The sequence below is a fragment of the Oncorhynchus clarkii genome, chromosome 7, assembly GCF_045791955.1.
Source record: "Oncorhynchus clarkii lewisi isolate Uvic-CL-2024 chromosome 7, UVic_Ocla_1.0, whole genome shotgun sequence".
Taxonomy (NCBI): Eukaryota; Metazoa; Chordata; class Actinopteri; order Salmoniformes; family Salmonidae; genus Oncorhynchus; species Oncorhynchus clarkii.
Window position 1 is genome coordinate 69,369,097 of NC_092153.1, and position 27,108 is coordinate 69,396,204.

At 42.3% G+C, this 27,108-nt stretch overlaps 1 protein-coding gene across 4 annotated transcripts; it reads left to right on the forward strand.

The window, feature by feature from the left end:
* Positions 1 to 1,069: 1,069 nt before the first annotated feature.
* Positions 1,070 to 26,252, forward strand: LOC139413731 (protein bicaudal D homolog 2-like). Of its 4 annotated transcripts, none has more exons than XR_011634829.1 (9): positions 1,070 to 1,610; positions 15,853 to 16,065; positions 17,296 to 17,448; positions 17,769 to 18,227; positions 18,901 to 19,923; positions 20,170 to 20,321; positions 21,829 to 22,078; positions 24,425 to 24,964; positions 25,073 to 26,252. XR_011634829.1 is itself a non-coding variant. In XM_071161429.1 (9 exons), exons 2-9 carry the CDS (start codon positions 1,371 to 1,373, stop codon positions 24,425 to 24,427), a joined length of 2,493 nt encoding a protein of 830 aa, XP_071017530.1. In that variant the 5' UTR covers positions 1,104 to 1,182; positions 1,326 to 1,370; the 3' UTR covers positions 24,428 to 26,252. The 4 variants fall into 4 exon arrangements, 3 of the variants coding, with proteins under 3 accessions (XP_071017529.1, XP_071017528.1, XP_071017530.1); XM_071161429.1 differs by having other exon boundaries at positions 1,104 to 1,182; positions 1,326 to 1,610; positions 24,425 to 26,252; XM_071161428.1 differs by having other exon boundaries at positions 24,425 to 26,252.
* Positions 26,253 to 27,108: the final 856 nt, after the last annotated feature.

Genomic DNA, 27,108 nt, shown 5'->3' on the forward strand with positions numbered 1-27,108 from the left:
TGAATATAACTGCTGTTCCCTGAAGGAGGGAACAAAGTATAACATATTTTTGCCTCACAGGGACAGGGGGATTGGGCTTGCTGAAGAGTGGTACTGAATTGAGGAATGGATGCTAGCCCTGGTATTATAACCAGGAAGGCGGGGCTTCCAAAGGCGGGCTCTGCATCCATTGTGCATCGTTTCAGTTTGCTTCAGCTGAAAAAGATTGGTTATGGACTCCCCATAGTATGTTATACCTTGTTTCCTCCAGGGAACAGTAGTTATGTTCATAACTGTACGTTCCAGAGCAACCTCTTCAGGCAGCCTTCAAAAGGAGAGCCCATGGTCTATGTCCATCTACATGGAACTCCTGAGGGGACACACCCTAGCGCTGTTATGTTTCATTGGCCCTGTCTGTCTAGTGCCATTCTACAGTCACCTGAACTCCCGTAACTGGCCGCAGACAGAACTCCACCACTCTTTTGAACACCACCACATACTGAACCCCTGTAACCGACCACAACAACAAACTCAATCATCATTTTTAATTAGTATATAAATAATCCCAAAATCATAATCTTGCCCTATGTCCTGATTTCAAATGAGTATAGTCATGTGGGAAATTACTCATGCTTACTTTTTTTGCACTGAGCTATTTAATGCTATAATGTTCTGATGATGATATAACAATACGGAGAAGTAATTCTCTAGTAAGTACTGTAGCAGCAGAATAATTTAGTGTGAGTCGTCAGTCACGCACAGATGGGCCTTCACACAGATGAACCACATTGCACTTGTAATAACGCGATCATAACTGTACTGCAGTATCGTTTTTAAATCCCTAGATGGCAGTATTGTTAAAGAATCCGTGTTTCAGGGGACTGTGGGCCTGTAGGGGTTACCATTGACAGTAGGGTTTTACCATATGTTTCTACCATAGACCGAGTTTAAGCGCTACGGCGCATCAACTCCCGAATGACCATGGTAGTTGAAGTCCATATGCTAAACAGTGGGCGTAGTCTTTCATCCAATCATAATGGGGAAAAAACTACATCTCCCATGGCACACAATTGTAGACCTGAAACGCACCGTATTCCAAATCGACGATCTCCGTTAAGTTCATTTCCTCTAGTGGCATGACGTAGGTGGGGGAGGAAGATAGGGATCGAGTATGGAACGAGCTGAAGATGCAACCTTATAACGGTACCGGCTGATAGATAGCTGAACTCTTTGTTCACATCAAAAAAAGTGAAGGACCCGACGAGACAGACAAAAGCACAGACATGCAGTTCAAATACAGAAGGCACTGATTTATTTTTATAGGATATTTTCCGTGCTCCTTCAAGGGCTGGGTCCGTTATCGCTGTTGTTGGCGGAACCGGCTGGCCAAGATGTCTGTGGAAGAACAGGAATATCCCGAGGCGACTCTGGTGGCAGAGGCCGGGCCGCAGTGGTTTCGGGCGGAATTAGAGCGCCTATCCCGGGAGCTGAGCGAGACGACTCATGAGAAGATCCAGGCGGCGGAATACGGGCTGGCGGTGCTCGAAGAGAAGCAACAGCTCAAACAGCGTTATGACGAGTTGGAGACCGAGTTCGAGACTGTTCGGCATGAACTCGACCAACTGAAGGAGGTAGAGTGAGGTCACAACATTCCATTGCTGCAAATGTGTCCAATTTACTGTCAAAGCGCGCATGTATTGTAACCGTTAACGGATACATTGTTTCTAACAAAGAGCAAATTAGGCACGTAGCTTACGTTTCTCATTCGATTCAGGCAGTGCTATGTTGCTTTGTTTCGAAAGTTTTTAATTAAATTCAGCTTTGATGTTGTTATAACCTAATCCTAAACACTTTATAGCCCACCCAGAATGCTCTCTGAACGATTGAATACGTTTGCTTGTTGGCTCAAGTGGTTAACAAACATCACAAAGTTGTATTAGAAGTTTCTTAGCCTACTATTAACAACATTAAAGTTGGCCTAGTGTGATAAAAGAGAACGTTCAAAAAGACAGAACACCAACTTTAGGCAACAGGGCAGATGTTTTCGGATGTATACAAACATACATGTGAAATGTGTGTCAAAATGTTATGTGTGAAAATATGGGTGCTATTTGAATATCTTTGTTAAGGTTATCATCTCTGCTTGACATTTATCAGCAGCAGCCTTAACAAGTCCCAACATGCTGTTGGTGTGACAGTGGAAATTGTTCTGGTGAAAGCAGTAAGTACTATATTTAAGCTAGTCAGGCCCATGCCGGCTCTGTCTCTGCTAGATAAGGGTTTCTCTCCCTTTGGCTTCTCAAATGGGAGAGAACAGCAACCAGGTTGTTTGGCTGTTTTTGATCAGCTCTGCCCTTATGCTGTAGCCTTTTTTCAGAGAGACAATGGCCTCTATCTTGTGGACATATGTGTTACAGAAGAATCCTGTTGCAGTTGCTCCCTGCTTCATAGGAGCTAATACCCATTGTTAAACAGGGCTGTACTCAATTGCCTCAATAACTAAATTGAGTCATTATGTCTCTTGTGAGTCCAGAGGCCTTTCTAGGTCCAGCCCATATCCTTACAACGTTTAAGGGGATTTTAGTTACCCTGAAGCATGTGAATCCCTCTCAATCGCTTGCAGTATACTGAAGTAAACAGTTAGACTATGTCTTATATCTAAGAAAGAACATTCTCGCAGAATTCTGACTATGGTGCTCTAGCAGAATGACAGCAAGTTCAGCCACACAACACAACTGGCTATCATGCTAACTTCACTAGCATTGTTTATGTTTACCTGATTATTTCTGTCTCTATCAAGAATAGCTAGTTTCTGTTGTCATTCATTTCAAGCATATTGATGGTAAATCCACTCCACTGAGCTCAGCCTCACTTTTGAACTTCATTGTGTGAGAGACAAAGAGAGGGAATGAAAGGACATGAGTTCCCAGGCCAAGCATCAAGCATGTGTGTCCCTTGTACAGTGCCTTCAGAAAGTATTCATACCACTTGAATTCAAAATTGATTAAATATATTATTTTCTCACCCATCTACACACAATACCCCATAATGACAAAGTGAAAATATGTTGTTGGAATTTGTTGCTAATATACTGAAAATTAAATACAGAAATATCTCATTCACATACTGTAAATACTCACACCCCTGAGTCTTGTAGAAGCACCTTCGGCAGTGATTACAGCTGTGAGTCTTCAAGCTCAGTAACATGTTCAGGTCTGGCCATGGATTTTCAAGTAGATTTAAGTAAAAACTGTAACTCAGGAACATTCACTGTCTTCTTGGTAAGCACCTCCAGTTTAGGTTCGGCCTTGTGTTTAGGTTATTGTCTTGTTGAAAGATTAATTTTTCGGAAAGCAGACTGAACCAGAGTTTCCTCTAGGATTTTGCCTGTGCTTAGCTCCATTCCATAATTTTTTTTCATAAACAAACTCCCCAGTTCTTAAAGATTACAAGCATACCCATAACATGCCTAGTGGTTAGAGCGTTGGTCCAGTAACCGAAAGGTTGCTAGATCGTTCTGCCCCTGAACAAGGCAGTTAACCCACTGTTCCTAGGCCATTATAAATAAGAATTTGTTCTTTACTGACTTGCCTAGTTAAATAAAAACACAAAATAAAACACGATTCAGCCACCACTATGCTTGAAAATATGGAGAGTTATACTCAGTAATGTGTTGTATTGGATTTGCCCCAAACATAACACTTTGTATTCAGGAAAAAAAGTTGCTTTGCCACTGTAACTGGTGGCAGGGAAGTCAGACGCAGGAGAGCAGAACTTGGTAATAGCCCGAGCAGCTTAATAGCAAAACCCACGGCATAAAAATAACAAGACATTTGGGTACAAAAACCCGTCGCGCACCAATCAACATGTGCACAAGCACTTACAATAAACAATCCCACACAAAGACATGGGGGGAATAGCGGGTTAAATACACAACAAATGATTGAGGGAATTGAAACCAGATGTGAGGAAAAACAAGACAAAACACATGGAAAATGAAAAGTGGATCAATGATGGCTAGAAGACCGGCGACGCCGACCGCCGGGCGCCGCCTGAACAAGGAGAGGACCCGACTTTGGCGGAAGTCGTGACGGTCACATTTTTTTGCACTATTACTTTAGTGCCTTGTTGAAAACAGGGTGCATCTTTTGTAAAAAGAAAATTCTGTACAGGCTTCCTTCTTTTCACTCTGTCAATTAGGTTAATATTCAGGAGTGACTACAATGTTGTTCATCCATCCTCAGTTTTCTCCTATCACAGCCATTAACCTCTTTAAAGGTTTTAAAGTCACCATTGGCCTCGTGGTGAAATCCCTGAGTGCTTTCCTTAATCTCCAGCAACGGAGTTAGGAAGGATGCCTATATCTTTGTAGTGACCGGGTGTATTGATGTACCATCCAAAGTGTAATTGATAACTTCACGATGCTCAAAGTAATATTCACTGTCCAATTTATTTATTTTTTACCCATCTACCAATCGGTACCCTTCTTTGCGAGGCATTTGAAAACATCCCTGGTCTTTTTGGTTGAATCCGTTTTTGAAATTCATTGCTCGAAATGGCTTTACAGTGTGAGGTACAGAGATAAGGTAGTCATTCACAAATCATGTTAAACACAATTATTGCACACAGAGTCTGTGGGGGTGAATACTTAGGAGTTGAATACTTAATTATAGACTCAAGACATTTCAGCTTTTCATATTGTATTAACTTATAAACATTTCTAAAACATAATTCCACTTTGACATTAAGGGGCATTGTGTGTAGGTCAGTGATAAAAAAAATCTAAGGCTGTAACACAATAAAATGTGGAAAAAGTAAATGGGTGTGAATACTTTCTGAAGGCACTGTATTGTATTGTATTGTATTGTATTGTATCCTTTTACACACACACACACACACACACACACAACCTCTATCACTCCAGTATCCCTGCTCGTTGTAAATGTGGTGTTGGAACTGACCCTGAATATAGCTCTCGTGTTCTTATTTTTATTTATTGTGTGTTTTTGTTCTACCTTATGTTATTTTTAGTACTACATTGATATTGATTACTGTATTGTTGGGTTTAGAGCAGGCAAGAAAGGCATTTCATGTGCATGTGATATTAAAACTTGAAACACAGAGCCACACACAGCCATACACAGCCACACACAGCCACAGGACACCTATGTTATTTCTCATAGAGACACTTAATTGATTGGGTCAGTCATTGTTTGGATCAGTCATTGTTTGGATCAGTCATTATTTGGTTCAGTTATTGTTTGGGTAATCCATTCAACTGTATGGCACCGACAGATAGGGCTGCTGTGCTTCTAGCTCTTAGGAAACTTTGCGGTAGTTTTTTTTTTAATGTGTTATTTTTTACATTATTATCCCAGAAAATGTTTGGTGTTATTACATACATCCCTAGATAACTTTTGGATATCAGAGCTGCGGTAACTTACCAGCATTACAACCAGGAAAATAACTTTCCCGAATTGGATCCTTTGTTTGTACCCCCCAGGGCAATTGAACTGATTCCAGAGGCTGAGCCAAAACACCACCGGTGGAAAGAGGTACTCGGAGCGGTCTTCTAGTCCGACACAGGAGGCGCGCACACCACCCACCGCTTCCGAATATATTACTTGCAAAAGTTCAGTCTCTGGATAATAAAGTTGATGAGTTCAGGGTGAGGATTTCCTTCCAGGGAGACATCAGGGATTGTAACATACTCTGTTTCACGGAAACATGGCTCTCTCGCGATATACTGTCTGAGTCCGTACAGCCAGTTGGGTTCTCAATTCTTTGCGCAGACAGGAATAAATACAGACATGTCACGGATACCAGCGTCTTGTTTCCGGGACAAGCTAAACACCTTCGACTTCTTTGAGTATAACACAGTGCCACCGACGCGGCCGCTACCAAGGCCTATGGGCTCTCCTTCTCCATGGCCAATGTGAATAAGACATTTAAGCATGAATTGAATTGAATTTTAACCCTCACAAAGCTGCTGGCCCAGATGGCATCCCTGGCAGCGTCCTCAGAGCATGTGCAGACCAGCTGGCCGGAGTGTTTACAGATATTTTCAATCTCTCCTCTCCCTATCCCAGGCTACTGTCCCAACATGCTTCAAGATGTCCACCATTGTTCCCGTACCCAAGAAAGCAAAGGTAACTGAATGAATTGATGATGAATTGACTAGTAGCACTCACTTCTGTCATCATGAAGTGCTTTGAGAGACTATTCAAGGATCACCTCTACCTTACCTGCCACCCTAGACCCACTTCAATTTGCTTACCGCCCCAATAGATCGCACTGCACACGGCCCTATCCCATCTGGACAAGAGGAATACCTATGTAAGAATGCTGTTCATTGACTATAGCTCAGCATTCAACAACATAGTACCCTCCAAGCTTATCATTAAGTTTGAGGCCATGGGTATGAACCCTGCCCCGTCAATCTGGGTCCTGGACTTCCTGACGGGCCGCCCCCAGGTGGTGAAGGTAGGAAACAAAACCTCCACTTCGCTGATCCTCAAAACACTGGGGCCCCACGAGGATGCGTGCTCAGCCCACTCCTGTACTCCATGTTCACCCATGACTGCGTGGCCATGCACGATTCCAACTCAATCATCAAGTTTGCAGACAACACAACAGTAGTAGGCCTGATTACCAACAATGACGAGACAGCCTACAGGGAGGAGGTGAGGGGCCTGAGAGTGTGGTGGCAGGAAAATAACCTCTCACCCATTGTCAAAAAACTAAGGAGCTGATCGTGGACTTCAGGTAACAGCAAATCGACTGGACCACAGTGGACTAGGTGAAAAGCATCAAGTTCCTCGGTGTACTCATCACTGATGATCTGAAATGGTCCACTCACACAGACAGTGTGGTGAAGAAGGTGCAACAATGCCTCTTCAACCTCAGGAGGCTGAAGAAATTTGTCTTGGCACCTAAAACCCTCACAAACTTTTACAGATGCACAACTGATAGCATCCTGTCAGGCTGACTGTCGATGCAGTTGCCTGGTACGGCAAATGCACCGCCTGCAACCACATGGCTCTCCAGAGGGTGGTGCGGTCTGCTCAACGTATCACTGGGGGCAAACTAACTGCCCTCCAGGACACCTACAGCACCCGATGTCACAGGAAGGCCAAAAAGATCATCAAGGACAACAACCACCCGATCCACTGCCTGTTTACCCCGCCATCATCCAGAAGGCGAGGTCAGTACATGTGCATCAAAGCTGGGACCGAGAGACTGAAAAACAGCTTCTATCTCAAGGCCATCAGACTGTTAAATATCCATCACTAGTACATTAGAGGTTGCTGCCCTATATACATAGACTTGAAATCACTGGCCACTTTAAAAATGGAACCCTAGTCACTTTAATAAGGTTTACATATTTTGCATTACTCATCCCATATGTAGAACTGTATTCTAACCTATTCTACTGTATCGCTCTGACATTGCTTGTCCAAATATTTATACGTTCTTAATTCCATTTCTTTACTTTAGATTTGTGTGTATTGTGTGTATTGTTGTCAAATTCTTTGATATTACTTGTTAGATATTACTGCACTGTTGGAGCTAGAAACACAAGCATTTTGCTACACCCGCAATAACATCTGCTGAGCACGGGTATGTGAAAAATAAAATTTGATTTAATTGATAATATTTTGTAAACAGTCCTAAGAAAGGTCTAAATCTCCCACTGGGTTCTAAGATGGTTCACCCCTATCTCTCTCTGAGGAAGGTTTATGGACTGGACCTAGGAGTATTGCGTGTTCGGAAACCCAGAAGTTGAGTTATTTGCGTAGAGCTCCCTATTGGTTCATTCTAGTAATTCAAGTGAAAAACTCAGAGCTCAACTAGTTTCCAAGTCGGACATTTCAGAGTTTCCTAGTTCCCACTAGCATGTGAACACTGCATATGCTCAGAGCAGGGGGGGGGGGGGGACTAAGACTTGGGGGACAAGTAGTATCATTGAGAAAGGATATATTTTTCTCCTCAGTAGCTAGGACCAGCATCAGAGAGTATTGGGCCACCATTAAACTCATATCTCTACTGATTAAACTACATTAGAATGAAAATATATGTATTTATTCAGATAGCCCTACTTTTGGTGTTTGTAAAAACAGACATAGGAGTTTGAGAAAGAGATAGAGAGGCATCAGATGGGATAGGTATAACCAAGGCAAGCTAGTAGGATCACCACATTCCTGTTATACACATTCTCACACTAACACCCTCTTATTCATGGAATGCCCAGGTCAGCAAAACCTTAGCTTAGTTAACACAGTAATTACATGTTTATTTGCTGACCTTTACGTGAACCGCTTACAGTACATCCGTGTGGGATTGTCTGTTCCTGTGAAGCCGACGCACGCACGCACACACATGCACACACACACACTGAGCGCTTGTTACGTACGTGGACATGGGGTCAGACAGAGGCTTAGACACAGGTGGAGGTAGTTAACACTAAGCTCCTCATGTCTCCAATGGGTCTCCCGCCTCGCTTCAACTCTACTGCGCCAAACACACTTCAGGAACTATTAGACAGTGCAAAAACAGGGTTCGTCCAACCAGAATTTCTGGAAAACCTGGGAGTTTTGGGATAGTTACTTTTGCAACCCTACCAGAAACTATGGGACAGTGCAACAACAGTCCTCTAATCAATGACAATCCTTTAATGTTTATATGTATTTCCATTAGGCCTTATTCTTTAATCAATGATCACATATCTGATCTGGAGTCCATCACATGACATGTCAGAGAGTGTCCAAAGTATAAAGCAACACAGGAGTGACATGCTGTAGATATGTTCTCAAGAGCAGGCGATTGTATGAAAATTACTGTCTGTATTTTGTCCACTGAAGGCATGTGGCCTATAATTATGTGAAAGTCTGTATTGTAATTATGACTTATAGTTCACTACAGTTAAACAACAGTGTTGTCACAGTTCCTCAGGGAGAGGGGGCTGTATACAGTAGGTAGCACTGTTTGTTCAGTAAGGCCTCTTCTGTTGATCTGTACATTTTGTGGTACCCTTCCCCTTAGGAACAATTTGAATTTGTATTAGGATATTGAATTAGAATTTATAATTTGTTTATGTTTAATGCACAAATGGAATAATTTAATTCATCATTTGAACTTGTATGTCATAATTTGAAACGGAAATGAATGCAAATGGCATTTTTCTGTTTTTGTGACACTCCCTTCTAATGCAGCCTGTGATCATCATAGACGGGAACAGAAGGCACGTCCATGCTCCAGAGAGTAGCTCATAGCCAAAACGGTTCAAATGCTAGTGCCAAATTCATAGGAAGAAAATTAATTCAACATGCAATATTGGCTTCAGAAACCTGCTGGCTTCAGAAGTTTCTGTTTACCACAGTGAATGTTTGATTCCATCTGTTCTCCTATACCTTGCCTGTCAGGAAAAGGACCAGGATGTTGTCTCTGGTTTTCAATCTAAATTGAAAGAACTCAATTTGAAAACTGAATCTGTATGTATTTTAGAAGTTGAATATAGGAAACTTTGGTAACACTTTACTGTACCCAGCGTCATAACACGTTTTGACACTGTCATAACCATGTCATAATATGTCATAACGGCTGACATAACTTGTCAAAACCTGTAATAATATGGTCAAAACACTGTCATGACACATATATTTAGACCTGTTGTGACATATAATGCATTATTTCATGGCTGTTTATGACACCAACATAAGAGTGTCAAAACCCACAAAACCTACCACACAAGGCAGAACATTCCATGACACGATAGCCTACTTGTCAACAGTAAGTTTGTTATATTTTCTGAAACTGACCATATTAAATTATCATTGTAATTGCACACAAAGTTATATCAGACATGCAGCTACCCCAATGCACTTGACTAGGATGAATGCAAGAGCAGATTTCAGGAGCAGGACAAGAACCCTCTTTTTGACTGATGATTGACATAAGGGCATATACAGTACGTGATAGGCCTATCTGGCTTATGTGATTATGATGGTCATAATGCTTCTTGACAGTGTCAAAGTGTATTTTCTTAGTCCAAGTAAAGTGACACAGGGTGGTCATAATGCTTCTTGACACTGTCAAAGTGTATTTTCTTAGTCCAAGTAAAGTGACACAGGGTGGTCATAATGCTTCATGACAGTGACAGTGTCATAAAGTGTATTTTCCTTTATTTAAAATAAGATGGGGAAAAACATGACTGTGAAGAATGAATTACAACAACAACAAAGGACTTAAGAAACCAATTTTCAAACAAAAGGAAACTTATGTTCAGTTGAAGTCGGAAGTTTACATACATTTAGGTTGGAGTCATTAAAACTCGTTTTTCAACCACTCCACAAATTTATTGTTAACAAACTGGCAAGTCGGTTAGTAGATCTACTTTGTGCATGACACAAGTCCTTTTTCCAACAATTGTTTACGGACAGATTATTTCACTTATAATTCACTGTATCATAATTCCAGTGGGTCAGAAGTTTACATACACTAAGTTGACTGTGCCTTTAAACAGCTTGGAAAATTCCAGAAAATGGTGTCATGGCTTTAGAAGCTTCTGATAGGCTAATTGACATCATTTGAGTCAATTGGAGGTGTACCTGTGGATGTATTTCAAGGCCTACCTTCAAACTAGTTGCTTGACATCATGGGAGAATCAAAAGAAATCCGTCAAACACTCAGATTACATTTTTTAGACCTCTGGTTCATCCTTGGGAGCAATTTCCAAATGCCTGAACGTACCACATTCATCTGTACAAACAATAGTACGCAAGTATAAACACCATGGGACCACGCAGCCGTCATACCGCTCAGGAATTAGACATGTTCTATCTTCTAGAGATGAACGTACTTTGGTGAAAAAAGTGCAAATCAATCCCAGAACAACAGCAGAGGACCTTGTGAAGATGCTGGAGGAAACAGGTACAAAAGTATCTATATCCACAGTAAAACGAGTCCTATATCGACATAACCTGAAAGACCGCTCAGCAAGGAAGAAGCCACTGCTCCAAAAACGCCATAAAAAGCCAGACTACGGTTTGCAACTGCACATGGGGACAAAGATCGTACTTTTTGGAGAAATGTCCTCTGGTCTGATGAAACAAAAATAGAACTGTTTGGCCATAATGACCATCGTTATGTTTGGAGGAAAAAGTGGGAGGCTTGAAAGCAGAAGAACACCATTCCAACCGTGAAGTACGGGGGTGGCAGCATCATGTTGTGGGGGTGCTTTGCTGCAGGAGGGACTGATGCACTTCACAAAATAGATGGCATCATGAGGCAGGAAAATTATGTGGATATATTGAAGCAACATCTCAAGACATCAGTCAGGATGTTGAAGCTTGGTCGCAAATGGGTCTTCCAAATGGACAATGACCCCAAGCATACTTCCAAAGTTGTGGCAAAATGGCTTAAGGACAACAAAGTCAAGGTATTGGAGTGGCGATCACAAAGGAATAACCTCAATCCTATAGACAGTTTGTGGGCAGAACTGAAAAAGCATGTGTGAGCAAGGAGGCCTACAAACCTGACTCAGTTACACCAGCTCTGTCAGGAGGAATGGGCCAAAATTCACCCAACTTATCGTGGGAAGCTTGTGGAAGGCTACCCGAAACATTTGACCCAAGTTAAACAATTTAAAGGGAATGCTACCAAATACTTATTGAGTGTATGTAAACTTCTGACCCACTGAGAATGGGATGAAAGAAATAAAAGCTGACGTAAATCATTCTCTCTACTATTATTTTGACATTTCACATTCTTAAAATAAAGTGGTGATCCTAACTGACCTAAGACAGGAACTTTTTCATAGGATTAAGTGTCAGGAATTGTGAAAAACTGAGTTTAGAGGTATTTGGCTAAGGTGTATGTAAGCTTCCAAGTTTAACTGCTGCCACCACCATGCTTCACTGTAGGGATGGTGCCAGGTTTCCTCCAGATGTGACGATTGACATTCAGGCCAAAGAGTTCAATCTTGGTTTCATCAGAACAGAGAATCTTGTTTCTCATGGTCTGAGAGTCTTTAAAGTGCCTTTTGGCAAACTTCAAGCGGGCTGTTATGTGCCTTTTACTGAGGAGTGGCTTCCGTCTTGCAACTCTACCATAAACCTGTTTTCGCTTTGTCATTATGGGGTATTGTGTGTAGATTGATGAGATGTATTTATTTTTTAAATCTATTTTAGAATAAGGCTGTAAAGTAACAAAATGTGGAAAAAGTCAAGGGTTCTGAATACTCTCCGAAGGCACTGTAAGCAGAACGTGAGTTTCAAGTTTGAGGAAGATAATTTTCACCATAAAATTACATGCGTAATCACAATTGTGGTCACTTTTCCTGCTAATGGAACATTTGTGCTTATAGCCTACTGCCATGTGCGCATTGCTGCGTTTATAATGTGAAGAAAAGGCCTAATTATTTATCAACATTTTAAGCTAAATGTTCTGATCTGTTGCGTCAGCCATATTGTGTAAAATGTTTTATTTTATTTATTTCTTGCACAGAATAGGGGAACTCTTGTACTATGGGGGATAGTAAACTGACATAGGCAAGTGCTTTTGCTGTTCATTAGGCCTACACACCTTGTTGGCTGACAAGGTGTTGCAACTCGGAATTGGCTAAGGCCACGCGCAGTTGCGTCCTCTGTGACTGTCTTCACTTGTAGCCTGTGAGAAAGACCCAATCACGTGAACAAGAGCCATGTGAGTGAGAGGCGTATCGGATTGCGCAGCACTCAGGGAGAAGGGCACAACGCAGCACTCCGGGCCGCAAAAGGCATGGATTATTTTATGGTGCATTACGGCCACAAAGGGGATGCCGCTGTGAAATCCGAGGCATTATCAAGTGATTGTCAAATTGGGAAGGAAAAACTATTGAAGTGTGTACAGCCTGCGCAAAAAAAAAACAATCAGAGATCATGCCTTTCAAGGAACTTTTTTCAAATGATCATTATGGTCTCATCATGCTGCCTTAAGAGTGTATTAAAATTCAAAACATATAGCCCAATGTTTGTAAAACAACTAAGTTACATTAATAACTAAATTAAGCATATAGGAGTACCTATTTCTTTAACTGCTCAACACAGAATAGCCGCATGTGCGGGCTCCCTCAAATCGTTTGTATTCTTTATACTTTATACTATTAAATAATGCCACAGAATTCTTAGCAAATCCTGTCGGCTAAATGAACTAGTGTAGCCATTTTGCGTAGCCACATCAGGACCTAACATAAGGACAAATCAGAGTATGCTATTATTTTCTTAAGAAATAGACTACATTTTCTTCATATCATGCTTCTTTAGACCTGTCTAAAATAAATAATGGATTTATTGTGAAGGTGGAGGCTATATTACATGGATTTACTAGACTTGTTCAAATGTAGATGTTCCAAGGGCCTGCTTCAGTGGCTTGTGGGAAGCCAGGAGATCCTAAATGTGTTATGTTAATTAACGGTCAATTACCGTGAGACCGACAATTATTTGCTTGACAATCAAATTTCGTGACCGCCACAGCCCTAGTCATGACAGTGTTATGGCAAGTTATCTCAGCTGTTATGACATATTATGACATAGTTATGACCGTGTCATAACATATTAAAACAGCCAAAAACAGGAAGCAAATTTGAATCTCTAAATAGATTAATTGAAATGCATCTAGCTATACGTTCAAGGATGAAAAATAAGACGTACAACTAGCTTAGCAGTTCACCTTTCAACCTATCATTTGCTAACATAATTAGTTTGAATTTTGAAGATGTTTTCTAAAACAATTGCGCTAGAATTACTATTTCAGCTAACTAGCATTGTCACCTCCAGATTGTGAAGGCAGAGCTCTTGGTGTTAATGACATGCTATCTATCAAGAAGTTCGATAGATAGCTGTTATTGATTGCAAGCACTGCATCCACATTATGGTACAATCAGTGGTGGGAAAAGTACCCAATTGTCATACCTGAGTAAAAGTAAAGATAACTTAATAGAGAATTACTCAAGTAAAAGTGAAAGTACCCCAGTAAAATAAAATGTGAGTAAAAGTCTAAAAGTATTTGGTTTTAAATATACTTAACTATCTAAAGTAAATTACTAAGCTATACATACGTATGTATCAAAAATAGAAATATAAATAATGTAATATTCCTTATATTATATTAACCAAACCTGACAGCACAATTTTATTTTTTATTTTTTTTACAGATAGCCAGGGGCACAACCCAACACAGACATAATTTACAAACAAGATATATGTATTTAGTAAGTCCACCAGACCAAGGCAGTAGGGATGACCAGGTATGTTCTCTTGATAAGTGTGTGAATTGGACCATTGTCCTTTTCTGCTAAGCATTAAAAATGTAAAGAGTACTTTTGGGTGTCAGGGAAAATGTATGAAGTTAAAAGTATATTAAAAGTTGTCAAAAATATAAATATTAAAGTACAGATACCCCCAAAAATATTTGTAATGAAGTACTTTACACCACTGAGTACAATTGATGGATAAGGAGGGATTGCTTTGGTAATGTTCTCCAGTCCTGTGAACATTATCGTCAGATGGCCAGACAGAGAGGGAAGGTAGAGCTGTACTGTACTGTGTGGTCGCTGGCAAGAGAGCCACTGATATGTGCTATATTAGACCCAGGGTCACTATGGGTGCAGTGGCTAATTAGATGACCCAGATGGGCAGCTGCCAGAAAAGCAAAGCAGCAACTGGACTCTAGTCTCTTGAATCACCACCCAGTCATTCAGCCCTGCTGCTGCTGTGTACTGTACTGTAGGTTAGACAAGTTGGCCACTACAGATGAAGCAGCTGTCAGGTAGCAGTCTTTTGGACAGCCCTGCTCTAAGTGAATCATTCTGTAATTATGACTCCGTCCAGATCTCTCAGGTTCTGAGTGGGCTCCTCCTTGTTGGGAATTGAATATGCACACAGAACGGTGATGTAGCAGGGATGTATAAAAAATGGAATAATACATGTCACCGTGTCAGAGAGAGAGAGAGATCTGGCTGAGTCAGTCGAAACAGAGCACCCACCAAAATATTTCTCTTCAAGGGGGGAGAGAGAGAAATATTTTGGTGGGTGCTCTCTTGTGACTGACAGCCATATCCAGCACTGCCTATCTGCCCCCCAAGGCCTCTATTAGTAATGGAACATTTGCCTTGTCAGAATGTAGCAATGCCTCAGTGCTCCAACTAGCAACATTTTGTCATTGCGTCAGCCACACTGACATGCCGGTTTATTACAGGGTGCAGAGAATTAAAGGTTAGATGGACACAAGCGAGGCAGGAGAACCCTGGGTTTTTGGACTGTTCTGCTCTAGAATCCTGTTACATCACCAGTTGGCACAGAGTGTCCCTGGCAATGTCCCAAATGGCACCCTTTTCCCTATATAGAGCCCAATGGGCCCTGATCAAAAGTAGTGTGTTTTATAGGGAATAGGGTGCCATTTGGGACAAAGACCCTGTGATGCAGACTGAATGTTTTATAAGCCCAGGGGTCAACTGTCTGTGGGAATCTCACATTGATCTGTTCAAGCCATTTAAACTGTTGTTTTGTTTACCCTTACTGGTTAATGATATATGGTTTATCATACTAAATGTCTGTCTTAATCCTACATGTATCAAATGCATTATTTATTATTATGACTATACTTTCTATTATGGTATTATGACTCTCAACCTGTCATGATGCTCACAACTGTTCATGCTCACAAGTCCTTCTTCCCCAATGTTGTACTCATATCACTGTTCAATCCTGGTACTAATCCATGTCTGGGTATGCTTCTCCTCTCTTCTCCCCAGGCATCCAGCCAGGCCTAGCCAGGCCTACATGGGAAGGTGTTCAGTCCTGGTACTAATGTATGTGTCTCCCTTTCTCTCCCCAGGCATTCGGCCAGGCCTACTCCACCCATAGGAAGGTGGCTGCAGATGGGGAGAGCAGGGAGGAGTCACTAATGCTGGAGTCAGCCAGTAAGGAGGCCCAATACCAGCAGATGGTCCTGGAGCTGCAGAACGAGCTGCGGTTGGCCAGGACTGCCCTCACCAGCAACCAATCAGAGAATGAGCGCCTGGCCTCCGTTGCCCTGGAGATGAGAGAGGTGAGCTGGAGGTTGGAGGACCTGCCCAAAACACAAACATGGTCAATGTGGAGAGGTCAAATCTCAATGTGCAAAGACTTGTGTATCTCACCAATCTGACGAAGAGGACCTAAACCGCTCAGTCTGTAATGATAAAGTAAAACAGGGACAATGGGGACAGAGAGAGCGTGTCAGAACTAATGGCATAGTGGGACAGAGCGAGAGCGTGTCAGAGCTAATGGGATAGTGGGACAGAGCGAGAGCGTGTCAGCTAATGGGATAGTGGGACAGAGCGAGAGCGTGTCAGAGCTAATGGGATAGTGGGACAGAGCGAGAGCGTGTCAGAGCTAATGGGATAGTGGGACAGAGCGAGAGCGTGTCAGAGCTAATGGGATAGTGGGACAGAGCGAGAGCGTGTCAGAGCTAATGGGATAGTGGGACAGAGCGAGAGCGTGTCAGAGCTAATGGGATAGTGGGACAGAGCGAGAGCGTGTCAGAGCTAATGGGATAGTGGGACAGAGCGAGAGCGAGTCAGAGCTAATGGGATAGTGGGACAGAGCGAGAGCGAGTCAGAGCTAATGGGATAGTGGGACAGAGCGAGAGCGAGTCAGAGCTAATGGGATAGTGGGACAGAGCGAGAGCGAGTCAGAGCTAATCGGATAGTGGGACAGAGCGAATCAGAGCTAATGGGATAGTGGGACAGAGCGAGAGCGAGTCAGAGATAATGGGATAGTGGGACAGAGAGAAAGCGAGTCAGAGCTAAGTGGGACTGGGAGAGGTTGAAAATGGTATGGAGTCTGTAAGGGTGGTTGATTGGTCAGCTGGCACCAGTCACATTGATGATGTAATAGTCGTCAGTGAGAGACACACTATTAGGCTCTCTCACTCTATGGCCTGGTTTGGTAACTGGATTTTGTTCCCCCCTGGTTAAAGTTGCCAAGGTGCCAAGATCTCATCCCAACACAGTTCCACTGACATACAGCCACATAAGATGCTGCTTTGACATTACTGTACAACCATTGGGTGCATTCTGGATCAAATCCACATGTCCTTGTATTGCACTCTCTGACATTATGTTTTCCTCTTTCACTTCTTCTCCTGCCCTTTTCTTCCCTCTCTTCCCCCGTCTGTTGAAAGTGCCATATCCATTCAAGACAAACTTGCTTATGAACAAACTTTCTTGATGATATGCACACTTCCTTAAAGTAGCAGCCTACTTTCTGATATTTTTTCCTCTGTTGTGCTGTGTAGAGTTCTGAGCTGGTGGAGCTGCAGCGCAGCCAACTGCGTGATGACATCAGAGAGTATAAGGTGCGAGAGGCACGCCTGCTGCAGGACTATAGTGAGCTGGAGGACGAGAACATCTCCCTGCAGAAACAGGTGTCCCTGCTCCGACAGAGCCAGGTGAGAGGAAGGGCAAGGGACCAGAACTGGGGCAGGAAAGGGGGAGGGAGGAGGCTTCCACTGAGGCAGGAAAATAAATGGGCACTGTTGGGTATGGAGATGAGGGCAGGATGAGGGCTTTTATGGGTAATGGGTAAAGGTAAAGGTTGTAGAGTGGCCAATACACTTTGGGTGGTAAAGTGACAGGACCAACGAATTAGGCCGTTGATACAAGAACCAACTGGTGGGGATGAGACAAAACAATGCTTTTGTAATGAGGAATGGAAGGGATTCTCCGTATTTACTTAGTGATTCCTCTGATGTGCTGTGGACTCTCTTAGGTGGAGTTTGAGGGTCTGAAGCATGAGACCTGTCGTCTGGAGGAGGACTCCCAGTGCCTCCACAGCCAGTTGGAGGAGGCCATGCGCCTGCGAGAGATCGCCGAGCACCAGCTGACCGAGGCTCTGGAGACCATTAAGACTGAGCGCGAGCAGAAGGCCGCCCTGCGTAAAGAACTGTCCCACTACATGACCATTGGGGACAACCTGTTACCGTACCACCACAGCCCCCTGAACATCTCCCTGGACGGCTTCAAGTTCAGCGAGGATCCCACTGCTGCCACCAACGAACCCAACAATGATGACTCGTTCCATGGCTATGAGAACGGCCTGGCTAAGATGGCTGCAGACTGCAACGAGGATAACAGAGCCAAGCTCCGGCCCGCCCCCAGCCTAGTGGATGACCTGCTGAGTGAACTCAACATCTCAGAGATCCAGAAACTTAAGCAGCAGCTCATGCAGGTATGGATAACTCTGTTTACAGATGACACATTTCAGATGACCACATAGTAGCAGCAGGCAATGACTTTAAAAATGGTTAGCCTGTTTGCTTTATTCACAGTCAACTGTCAAGGTGTCAACTTCCCTGGTAAAGAAATAAAGTAATTCTTAGCGTTATCGAGCTTATCGAGCTTTGTGTGTGTTGCATGGAAAATAGATAGGCTTTACATCCCTCCAGCTGTAAACAGTCCTTTGCCTAATGGTTGGAAAGTCCATTAAGCTTTGAGGAGCACAGTGGTCATCCATTTAGGGACATTGATTACTTATACTGACCTGAGCGGCAGAGTCAAAGACACATCAATGGAACCCTATGTGGGACTTGATGGGCTACATGGACTGATTAGAATACTTCTCTTATCCAGGTGAATAAATACGGTGTGAAATTCTTGAGTGACAGTGTCTCACACTACAGTGTGAAAACCTAAATTCGAATGGCATTTTGGGTTACACTTCATTCTAGTGCCAGCTATTTACCTGGTATTTACATAGAAATTGTATAGTAAAATGGTAAATACACAGTAATTGCCTAATAATTTCTAAATCCATACTAATAAACTCCAAGCTGAAATAGGACTGTGATGCAGACATTTCTCATTGCTGTTGTGTAACTGTGTCCAATGTCTGTGTTGTCCAGGTTGAGCGGGAGAAGGTAGCACTACTTTCCTCCCTGCAGGAGGCCCAGAAGCAGCTAGAGGTGGCCCACGGGACTCTGTCTGAGCAGCAGGAGATAGTAGGACGTCTCACCGAGAACCTCAGCGCCATGAGGAAACTCCAGGCCAGCAAGGAGCGCCACTCGGCCCTGGACAGCGAGAAGGAGCGTGACAGCCGTGACGATGGTGACGGGGACTACTACGAGCTGGACATCAACGGGCCTGAGATCCTGCAGTGTAAGTACACAGTGGCTGTGTCCGAGGCCGGGGAGCTCAGACAGGAGCTTAAGACTCTTAAAGCAGAGTACCAGTCATGCCGGAGCCAGTACGAGGAGGAGCGAGCCCACCTGGAGAGCGAAGTGGCAGGGCTGAGCGAGAAGCTAGCTTCCCTGGAGAAGAGCAGCCGGGTGGAGCACGAGGAGATGGAGCGCCTGGAGAAGGACCTGCGGCGGGTGAGCGAGTCGGCAGGCGAGTCGCAGGGAAGTCTGAACGTGGCGCAGGACGAACTGGTGGTGTTCAGTGAGGAGCTGGCCAACCTCTACAACCACGTGTGCATGTGCAACAACGAGACGCCCAACCGGGTCATGCTTGACTACTACAAGGAGGGCAAGGCCAGCGTAGGTGGCGGGGGCGGCCGGGAGGGGAAAGGACGACGTCTGTCCCACGTTCTGCTCTCCAACGGGCTGGTCCCTGATACTGACCCCAGTAAACCTGAAGCTAATGACCCAGCCGCCCCAGCCCCAGTCTCAGCCCCAGAATCCCGCCCAGAGCCTATGAACATCTATAACCTGGTGGCCATCATCAGGGACCAGATCCGTCACCTGCAGCAGGCGGTGGACCGCACCACAGAGCTGTCCCGCCAGAGGATGGCCACCATGGAGCTGAGCACCGTGGCTGATAAGGACAGCGAGGCCTGCATGGGGGAGATCCTCAAACTCAAGTCCCTCCTCAGCACCAAGAGGGAGCAGATCGCCACCCTGAGGACCGTGCTCAAAGCCAACAAACATGTGAGCAGGAGTTTGTGAGTGTATGCATGCTTGAGTGTGTGTCGGTGTGTGCATGAGCAGTTGATACTGTTTAAAAGTGAAGGTGATACTGTATGAAATTCACAGTAGTTGAGAGTATTTACTTTGTGTGTAGGAGTTCAGACAGAGTTAAAATTAGCAAGGTCAAGATAACCCAGTAACCTGTGACCCCAGCCTTCCATTATAATAAACTTGACAATAATGTATTTATTCTATTCTACTCTGTAGACGGCTGAGGTGGCGCTGGCCAACCTGAAGAGTAAATACGACAACGAGAAGACCATGGTGAGGGATACCATGTTGAAGCTCCGCAACGAGCTGAAGGCTCTGAAAGAAGACGCTGCCACCTTCTCCTCACTACGGGCCATGTTCGCAACAAGGCAAGGCTTAGTCGATACACGCTAAGAGCAGTTATCAGTAGGCCTACTCATTCTGCTTTTAATACACCAAGAAATAAGGCACCTTTGGCACCTTATTAATCTATACACTCTTAGAAAAAAAGGTGCCATCTAGATCCTAAAAGGGTTATTCGGCTGTCCCCATAAGAGAATCCTTTAAATAACCCTTTTTGGTTCTAGGTAGAACACTTTTTTCAGTTTTGTGTAGAACCCTTTACACAGAGGGTTCTACATGGAACCCAAAAGAGTCCTCCTACGGGGACAGCCGAATAACCCTTTTTGAACCCATTTTTATAAGAGGGTAAATGTTGTCCACACCCATCATATCCAAACAAGGAGTAGGTCTTCAAAGGTTTATTGGAATTCAGTACATATAAATAGTTGAAATATGAATTGTTCATGTTATACTAAGGTTAAAATCATTAAAACACTAATTAAACCCTATATTATATTTTTATTAATCTATTATAGTGGGCTTTTTCCCCCATATTATCCATCTCCTCCCTCTTGAAATATTTAGAAAATCTAATGGAATAAGAACAGAACAGATTGGTCCCTTTTAGCTATAATGAGAGACCAGTGAGCTTTTAGGTAGTTGAGGAGCTGTTTGAGTCTGCATATGTGTGTGTAGGAGAAACAGGGCATTGTGGGAACTGTCTGATGTAATACTGAAGTGACTCAGAGTCCGCTGGCAGGCTCCTCCTGACAGCATCTGGAAAATGCGGCTCTGTGAGTCTAAATGGAGAAAACATGCACCGACTGGCAGCAGCAGTAAAAGAAGATTTGTGCCACCTGGTGGAGAAAGTTATACATTGATCTTTTGTGTTATTGAGTACATTTACATGCACACTAATAATTCGATATTTAACTGATTATGGCAGTAGGCAGATTATGCAATAGTCATGTAAACACTGCGTATCTTAAATCGGCGTAAGGTCAAAATAAAAGTAAGCATACGCCGATTAAAATACCTGGTTTTCTTTTGAATTATTAGGACATGTGAAGATGCGCATGTGCTAGCACCAGCCAAGCAAGCCTCCCTCTTTAGCGCGAGGAAAGTGTGTTTGAATCAACTGAATGTAGGCATCTTAGAAGTAGTTTCCAAACTCAAAATCAAATATGCTTCTCGAAAATAGTGTTCGCTGTGGGAGAACGTTTATTTGTATTGCTGATTCTCTGTGTTTATCAGAGTGCCATCAGCTAGCCTGATTTCAGATGTGTCCATGTAAACAGGATTATTAGGCAAATCGTTTTTCTTGCAAAGCATGTAAACGGTTTACTCTAACTATTATATTAATCTATCCAAAATAATCACATTATTGTGTGCATGTAACCGCACTCAATGTTGGACTCATGCTACTCTCTCTCTTATCTCTTGCTTTCTTTCTCTCTCTCTCCCCCCTCTCTCCATCTGCCCCCTCTTTCTCTCTTTCCCCCTTCTTTCTCTCTCACTCCCTCTGTCCCCCCTCCCGCTCTCGCCGTCTCTCAGGTGTGATGAGTACGTAACTCAGCTGGACGAGATGCAGAGACAGCTGGTTGCGGCAGAGGATGAGAAGAAGACACTGAACTCCCTGCTCCGCATGGCCATCCAGCAGAAGCTGGCCCTGACCCAGCGTCTGGAGGACCTGGAGTTTGATCATGAGCAGGCGCGCCGTGGTGGGGTTACAGGAGCAACGACGAGCAGTCGGGGCAAGACCTCCTCGTCGGCGCGAGGCAAAGGGGCCTCGGCCAATCATCACGTAAGTCAGAGATGCTCCTGCTGGGTCCTCCCCGAGCCCCACGGCATCCTGGGAGGCCCCATAGTCCTCTGCAGAGAGGAGTACAATATATACTGTGACCTTTGAACTCTATAACCTCCATCATAACCTCTAACCTCTCATCACGCTTTGCACTGCTGAGCTTCACCGGCATTGTTCTGTCAAGGATGTTGCTGTAACCATGACAATGGTGGCTAACGGTGTAGCATGTATGCGTTATTACATGACTTTAGAGCAGGAGTGTACATGGCATAATCTGTATGACTATGTTATGCCATGATTATGACAGTGTTATGTAGCTCTTATGACGAGAGGTTTTGAGGAAAGTGTAAGAGAGTATAACCGTCAGTCAGACAGGCGGCAGTGTCGGCTGCAGACAGGCAGACAAAGACAGACAGGCAGACAGACTTAAGGCCCTTTCACTGCCAGAAGCTTCTACCCTGCTGCTTCTGTCTGGTCCAAAACCACTCAGGAATAACTAAAGAAGTGCAATTACATATACTGTAGCTACTAAATAAAAGTGGACTGTGAGTTTAGGCACTTTAGTGTTTTGCTTTGATATCATAAAGTGATAATGTGTGATGTGGTTTGTTTTCGTGGCACTTTATGTAATGGAGATTGTCGAACAAGGTTTGTTCTGAAGAGAAATACCAGAGCATTGATACATTAGGCTTAGTTAAAGTTAGGAATAAGCATTTAAACATGGGTCCGGTTTTGTATAAATTAAACCAAGATATGGTTATGAGCGTAGGTTGGTTGTGAAAATGTTTATTGAGGGTTTTCAGGACAACATTACTGAGGATTAGAAACTCCATATACTCTACTCTACTGAGGACTATATACTCTACTCTACTGAGGACTATATACTCTACTCTAATGAGAACTATATACTCTACTCTACCTAGGACTGTATACTCTACTGAGGACTATATACTCTACTCTAATGAAAACTATATACTCTACTCTACTGAGGACTGTATACTCTACTCTACTGAGGACAATATACTCTACTCTACTGAGGACTATATACTCTAATGAGGACTATATACTCTACTCGAATGAGGACTATATACACTACTGAGGACTATATACTCTACTCTAATAAGGACTATATACTCTACTCTACTGAGGACTATATACTCTACTCTAATGAGAACTATATACTCGAATGAGGACTATTTACTCTACTGAGGACTATATACTCGAATGAGGACTATATACTCTACTCTAATAAGGACTATATACTCTACTCTACTGAGGACTATATACTCAAATGAGGACTATATACTCTACTCTAATGAGAACTATATACTCTACTCTACTGAGGACTGTATACTCTACTGAGGACTATATACTCTACTCTAATGAGAACTATATACTCGAATGAGGACTATTTACTCTACTGAGGACTATATACTCGAATGAGGACTATATACTCTACTCTACTGAGGACTATATACTCAAATGAGGACTATATACTCTACTCTAATGAGAACTATATACTCTAGACTATATACTCTAGGACTATATATATATATATATATATATATATATATATATATATATATATATATATATATATATACTCTACTCTAATGAGGACTATATACTCTACTGATGACTATATACTCTACTCTAATGAGGACTATATACTCTAATCTACTGAGGACTATATACTCTACTGAGGACTATATACTCTGCTCCACTGACTATATACTCTACTCTAATGAAAGACTATATACTCTACTCTAATGAGGACTATATACTCTAATGAGGACTAAATACTCTAATGAGGACTAAACTCTACTATAATGAGGACTATATATTCTAATCTAATGAGGACTATACTCTACTAAGGACTATATACTCTACTCTACTGAGGACGGTATACTATACTGAGGACTATATACTCTACTGAGGACTATATACTCTACTCTAATGAGGACTATTAACTCTACTCTAATGAGGACTATGTACTCTGAGGACTGTATAATATACCTCCTGCTGTTCTCTTATAACGCTATCACCCAATTGTCAACCCACCCTCCTCATCATCTTCTCTAACCTGTCATCTGAAAACTCATCTCCTAAATCATTATCAATCCTCTAACCTGCATGTAAATACAATACCATACCTGAGTCCTCTGCTTCCTGCAGCCAGCAGGCCTGCACTGTACATGACTAACCATCCTCTTGACCCCAATGACTCCCCACTGCCACTAACATAGGTAACCGTTTAATCAAACAAGATTTATCAAATGAAGACTGGCCAGATGATTATCTAACCCTCAGATTTTAATGTAATTTTCTTATCTCTCTATTTTACAGTAATTTAACCAAGCTGTGTCCTTCAAAGGTTGACAGTCAGCTTGCCGATGATTACTTCAGTGTCCCCTCCTGGCCTGAGACAAATGTCAGAGACACGTACTGCTGTAGTGTGAGGACTTTGTTTCTGTGCACACACACACACACACACACACACACACACACACACACACACACACACACACACTCTTGACCTTTGCAGATGCGTGAAATCCCCAGGGGTTTGGTGTCTTGGTGTGGCTGCAGGAAACAACAAAGACTCATGGGTATGATGACCATAGAGATATCTAGGTCTATTTCTATGGGAATGACCATAGAGATATCTAGGTATATTTCTGTGGGAATGACCATAGAGATATCTAGGTCTATTTCTGTGGGCATGACCATAGAGATATCGAGGTCTATTTCTGTGGACATGACCATAGAGATATCTAGGTCTATTTCTGTGGGTATGACCATAGAGATATCTAGGTCTATTTCTGTGGGAATGACCATACAGATATCTAGGTATATTTCTGTGGGAATGACCATAGAGATATCTAGGTCTATTTCTGTGGGCATGACCATAGAGATATCTAGGTATATTTCTGTGGGAATGACCATAGAGATATCTAGGTCTATTTCTGTGGGAATGACCATAAAGATATCTAGGTATATTTCTGTGGGAATGACCATAGAGATATCTAGGTCTATTTCTGTGGGTATGACCAACAGTTTGACCCCCCATTGTGATTCAGTCACTCATCCCACATTGTCCACCACTATACTGGTATTACTCTGTCTATGTTTCCCCTGATGACTGCACACTTTTCATGTCTTTTTATTTCTCTTTTTTTTGCTTGTAATTCACACCTCAGTGAATGTGTGAGGTGTTCATACACTTTTAAGAATTGTTACATGTTTGGTCATTGGAGCATTAATTAGTCATTTAAATATTTGAGCTTTTGTCATTATATAACTGTCAGATTGATAACAACATTTCCATGGAGAACAAACCAGCAAAGTCATAGGAACTAACTTGCTCCAGTTTTCTCTGGGGTCAATATTCAATAGGACTCACAAGCTAACAGACATTCTCTACAAGCACATAGATGAACATCTTAAATTGGAATTTGTTTTTCCTCTCTTTTTTTCAAATCTTGTCACATATTGATAATGTGCTTAAAAAAAGTTAACCAGTGAGAGCAGGATGTTCCAGCAGGACATTCAACCAGTGTGTGCCTAGTGGGTAATTTCTGGCCTTAGTTTAGACCAGTAGTTTGTTCTGTCCACAAAAGAGAAGCTGGATTTAATTTTGACTAGTAGTTTGTTCTGTCCACAAAAGAGAAGCTACATTTAGATTTGAATGTTTTCTATGTCTTTGAGAATTGTGGTAAGAGGTTATGACCCCAGTCAATAACAGATTGAGGAAAATAATAGGAACTGTGGTGAATTGTGTGAAGTGATTCTGCGATCCTGCAAGCATGCAGAGTTGCAAATTTAGGGGCTATTATTATGATTATTATTCATCGGTAAACCTTGTTTTAAGAGTAATGATACCACAGCTGTTAACTTTGGCTGCCTAGTTAATAGTGGTTCAGAGCGTTTTCGATGATGGCCGAGGGAGAGATTACTAATGCAAATACTTATTTATACTCTACCTTTGTATGGCAAAGTTCAGGCGACTATGGTGGAGACTTTTTGTATTGTCTGTTTTAATGCAATTTTATGAGCCCTTTTTACATCCTCTAAAAGTGTTGTTGTGATTTCAACAAACAGACTAAGTTAAGTCATGAACACATCTGCAGTGCCATTTAATTTATTGTTGATGCAATAAAAGTTACATTTGGGATTCTCTTTTTTTACAAGTGCAATTTGAACGCAATCGATATAGAAACACAGTATAAACATTCTCTGTCTGTTTGTCTGCTGATGCTATTGTTACATTTTACTACTACTTCTTACTCACAATCTTGATCCTAATTGAGTTGTATATCTTTGTACTAAATAACTTCACTTGTTTGTATTTATTTTTAAACAATGTCATGTATGTTGGCATTGTCGATAATGTGGATTATGATTATTGCCATATTGATACCATATCGATGCCTTTTTTCATGACGTCTTCAAGAGACTCTGGATGGAGATGGTAGGTGAGATGTGTGCTCAATAGAAGTCAACAGCCTACCTGTATGATGATGATGTTGCACTGGCAAGGTGCATGTTTCATAGTTACCTTTATTCTGCCTAAAGGTATGCCAAATAAACTTCACTTTAGTCTTTATTCTGCCTAAAGGTATGCCAAATAAACTTCACTTTAGTCTTTATTCTGCCTAAAGGTATGCCAAATAAACTTCACTTTAGTCTTTATTCTGCCTAAAGGTATGCCAAATAAACTTCACTTTAGTCTTAATGTGGTGTTGGGATTATATTTTATATAGTGTGTGCCGCAAAAGTATTAGGACAGTTACAAATGTTTTGTTGTTTTGGCTCTGTACTCCAGCACTTTGGATGTTAAAGGATACAACGAGGTTATAATATGAGGTTAAAGTGCAGACTGTCATCTTTAATTCGAGGGTATTTTCAACCATATCGAGTGAACCGTTTAGAAATTAGAGTACTTTTTGTACATAGTCCTCTCATTTTAGGGTACCAATTCACTTATACAGTATGTGTATAATAGTAAAAAGTTAAGTATTTGGTCCCAT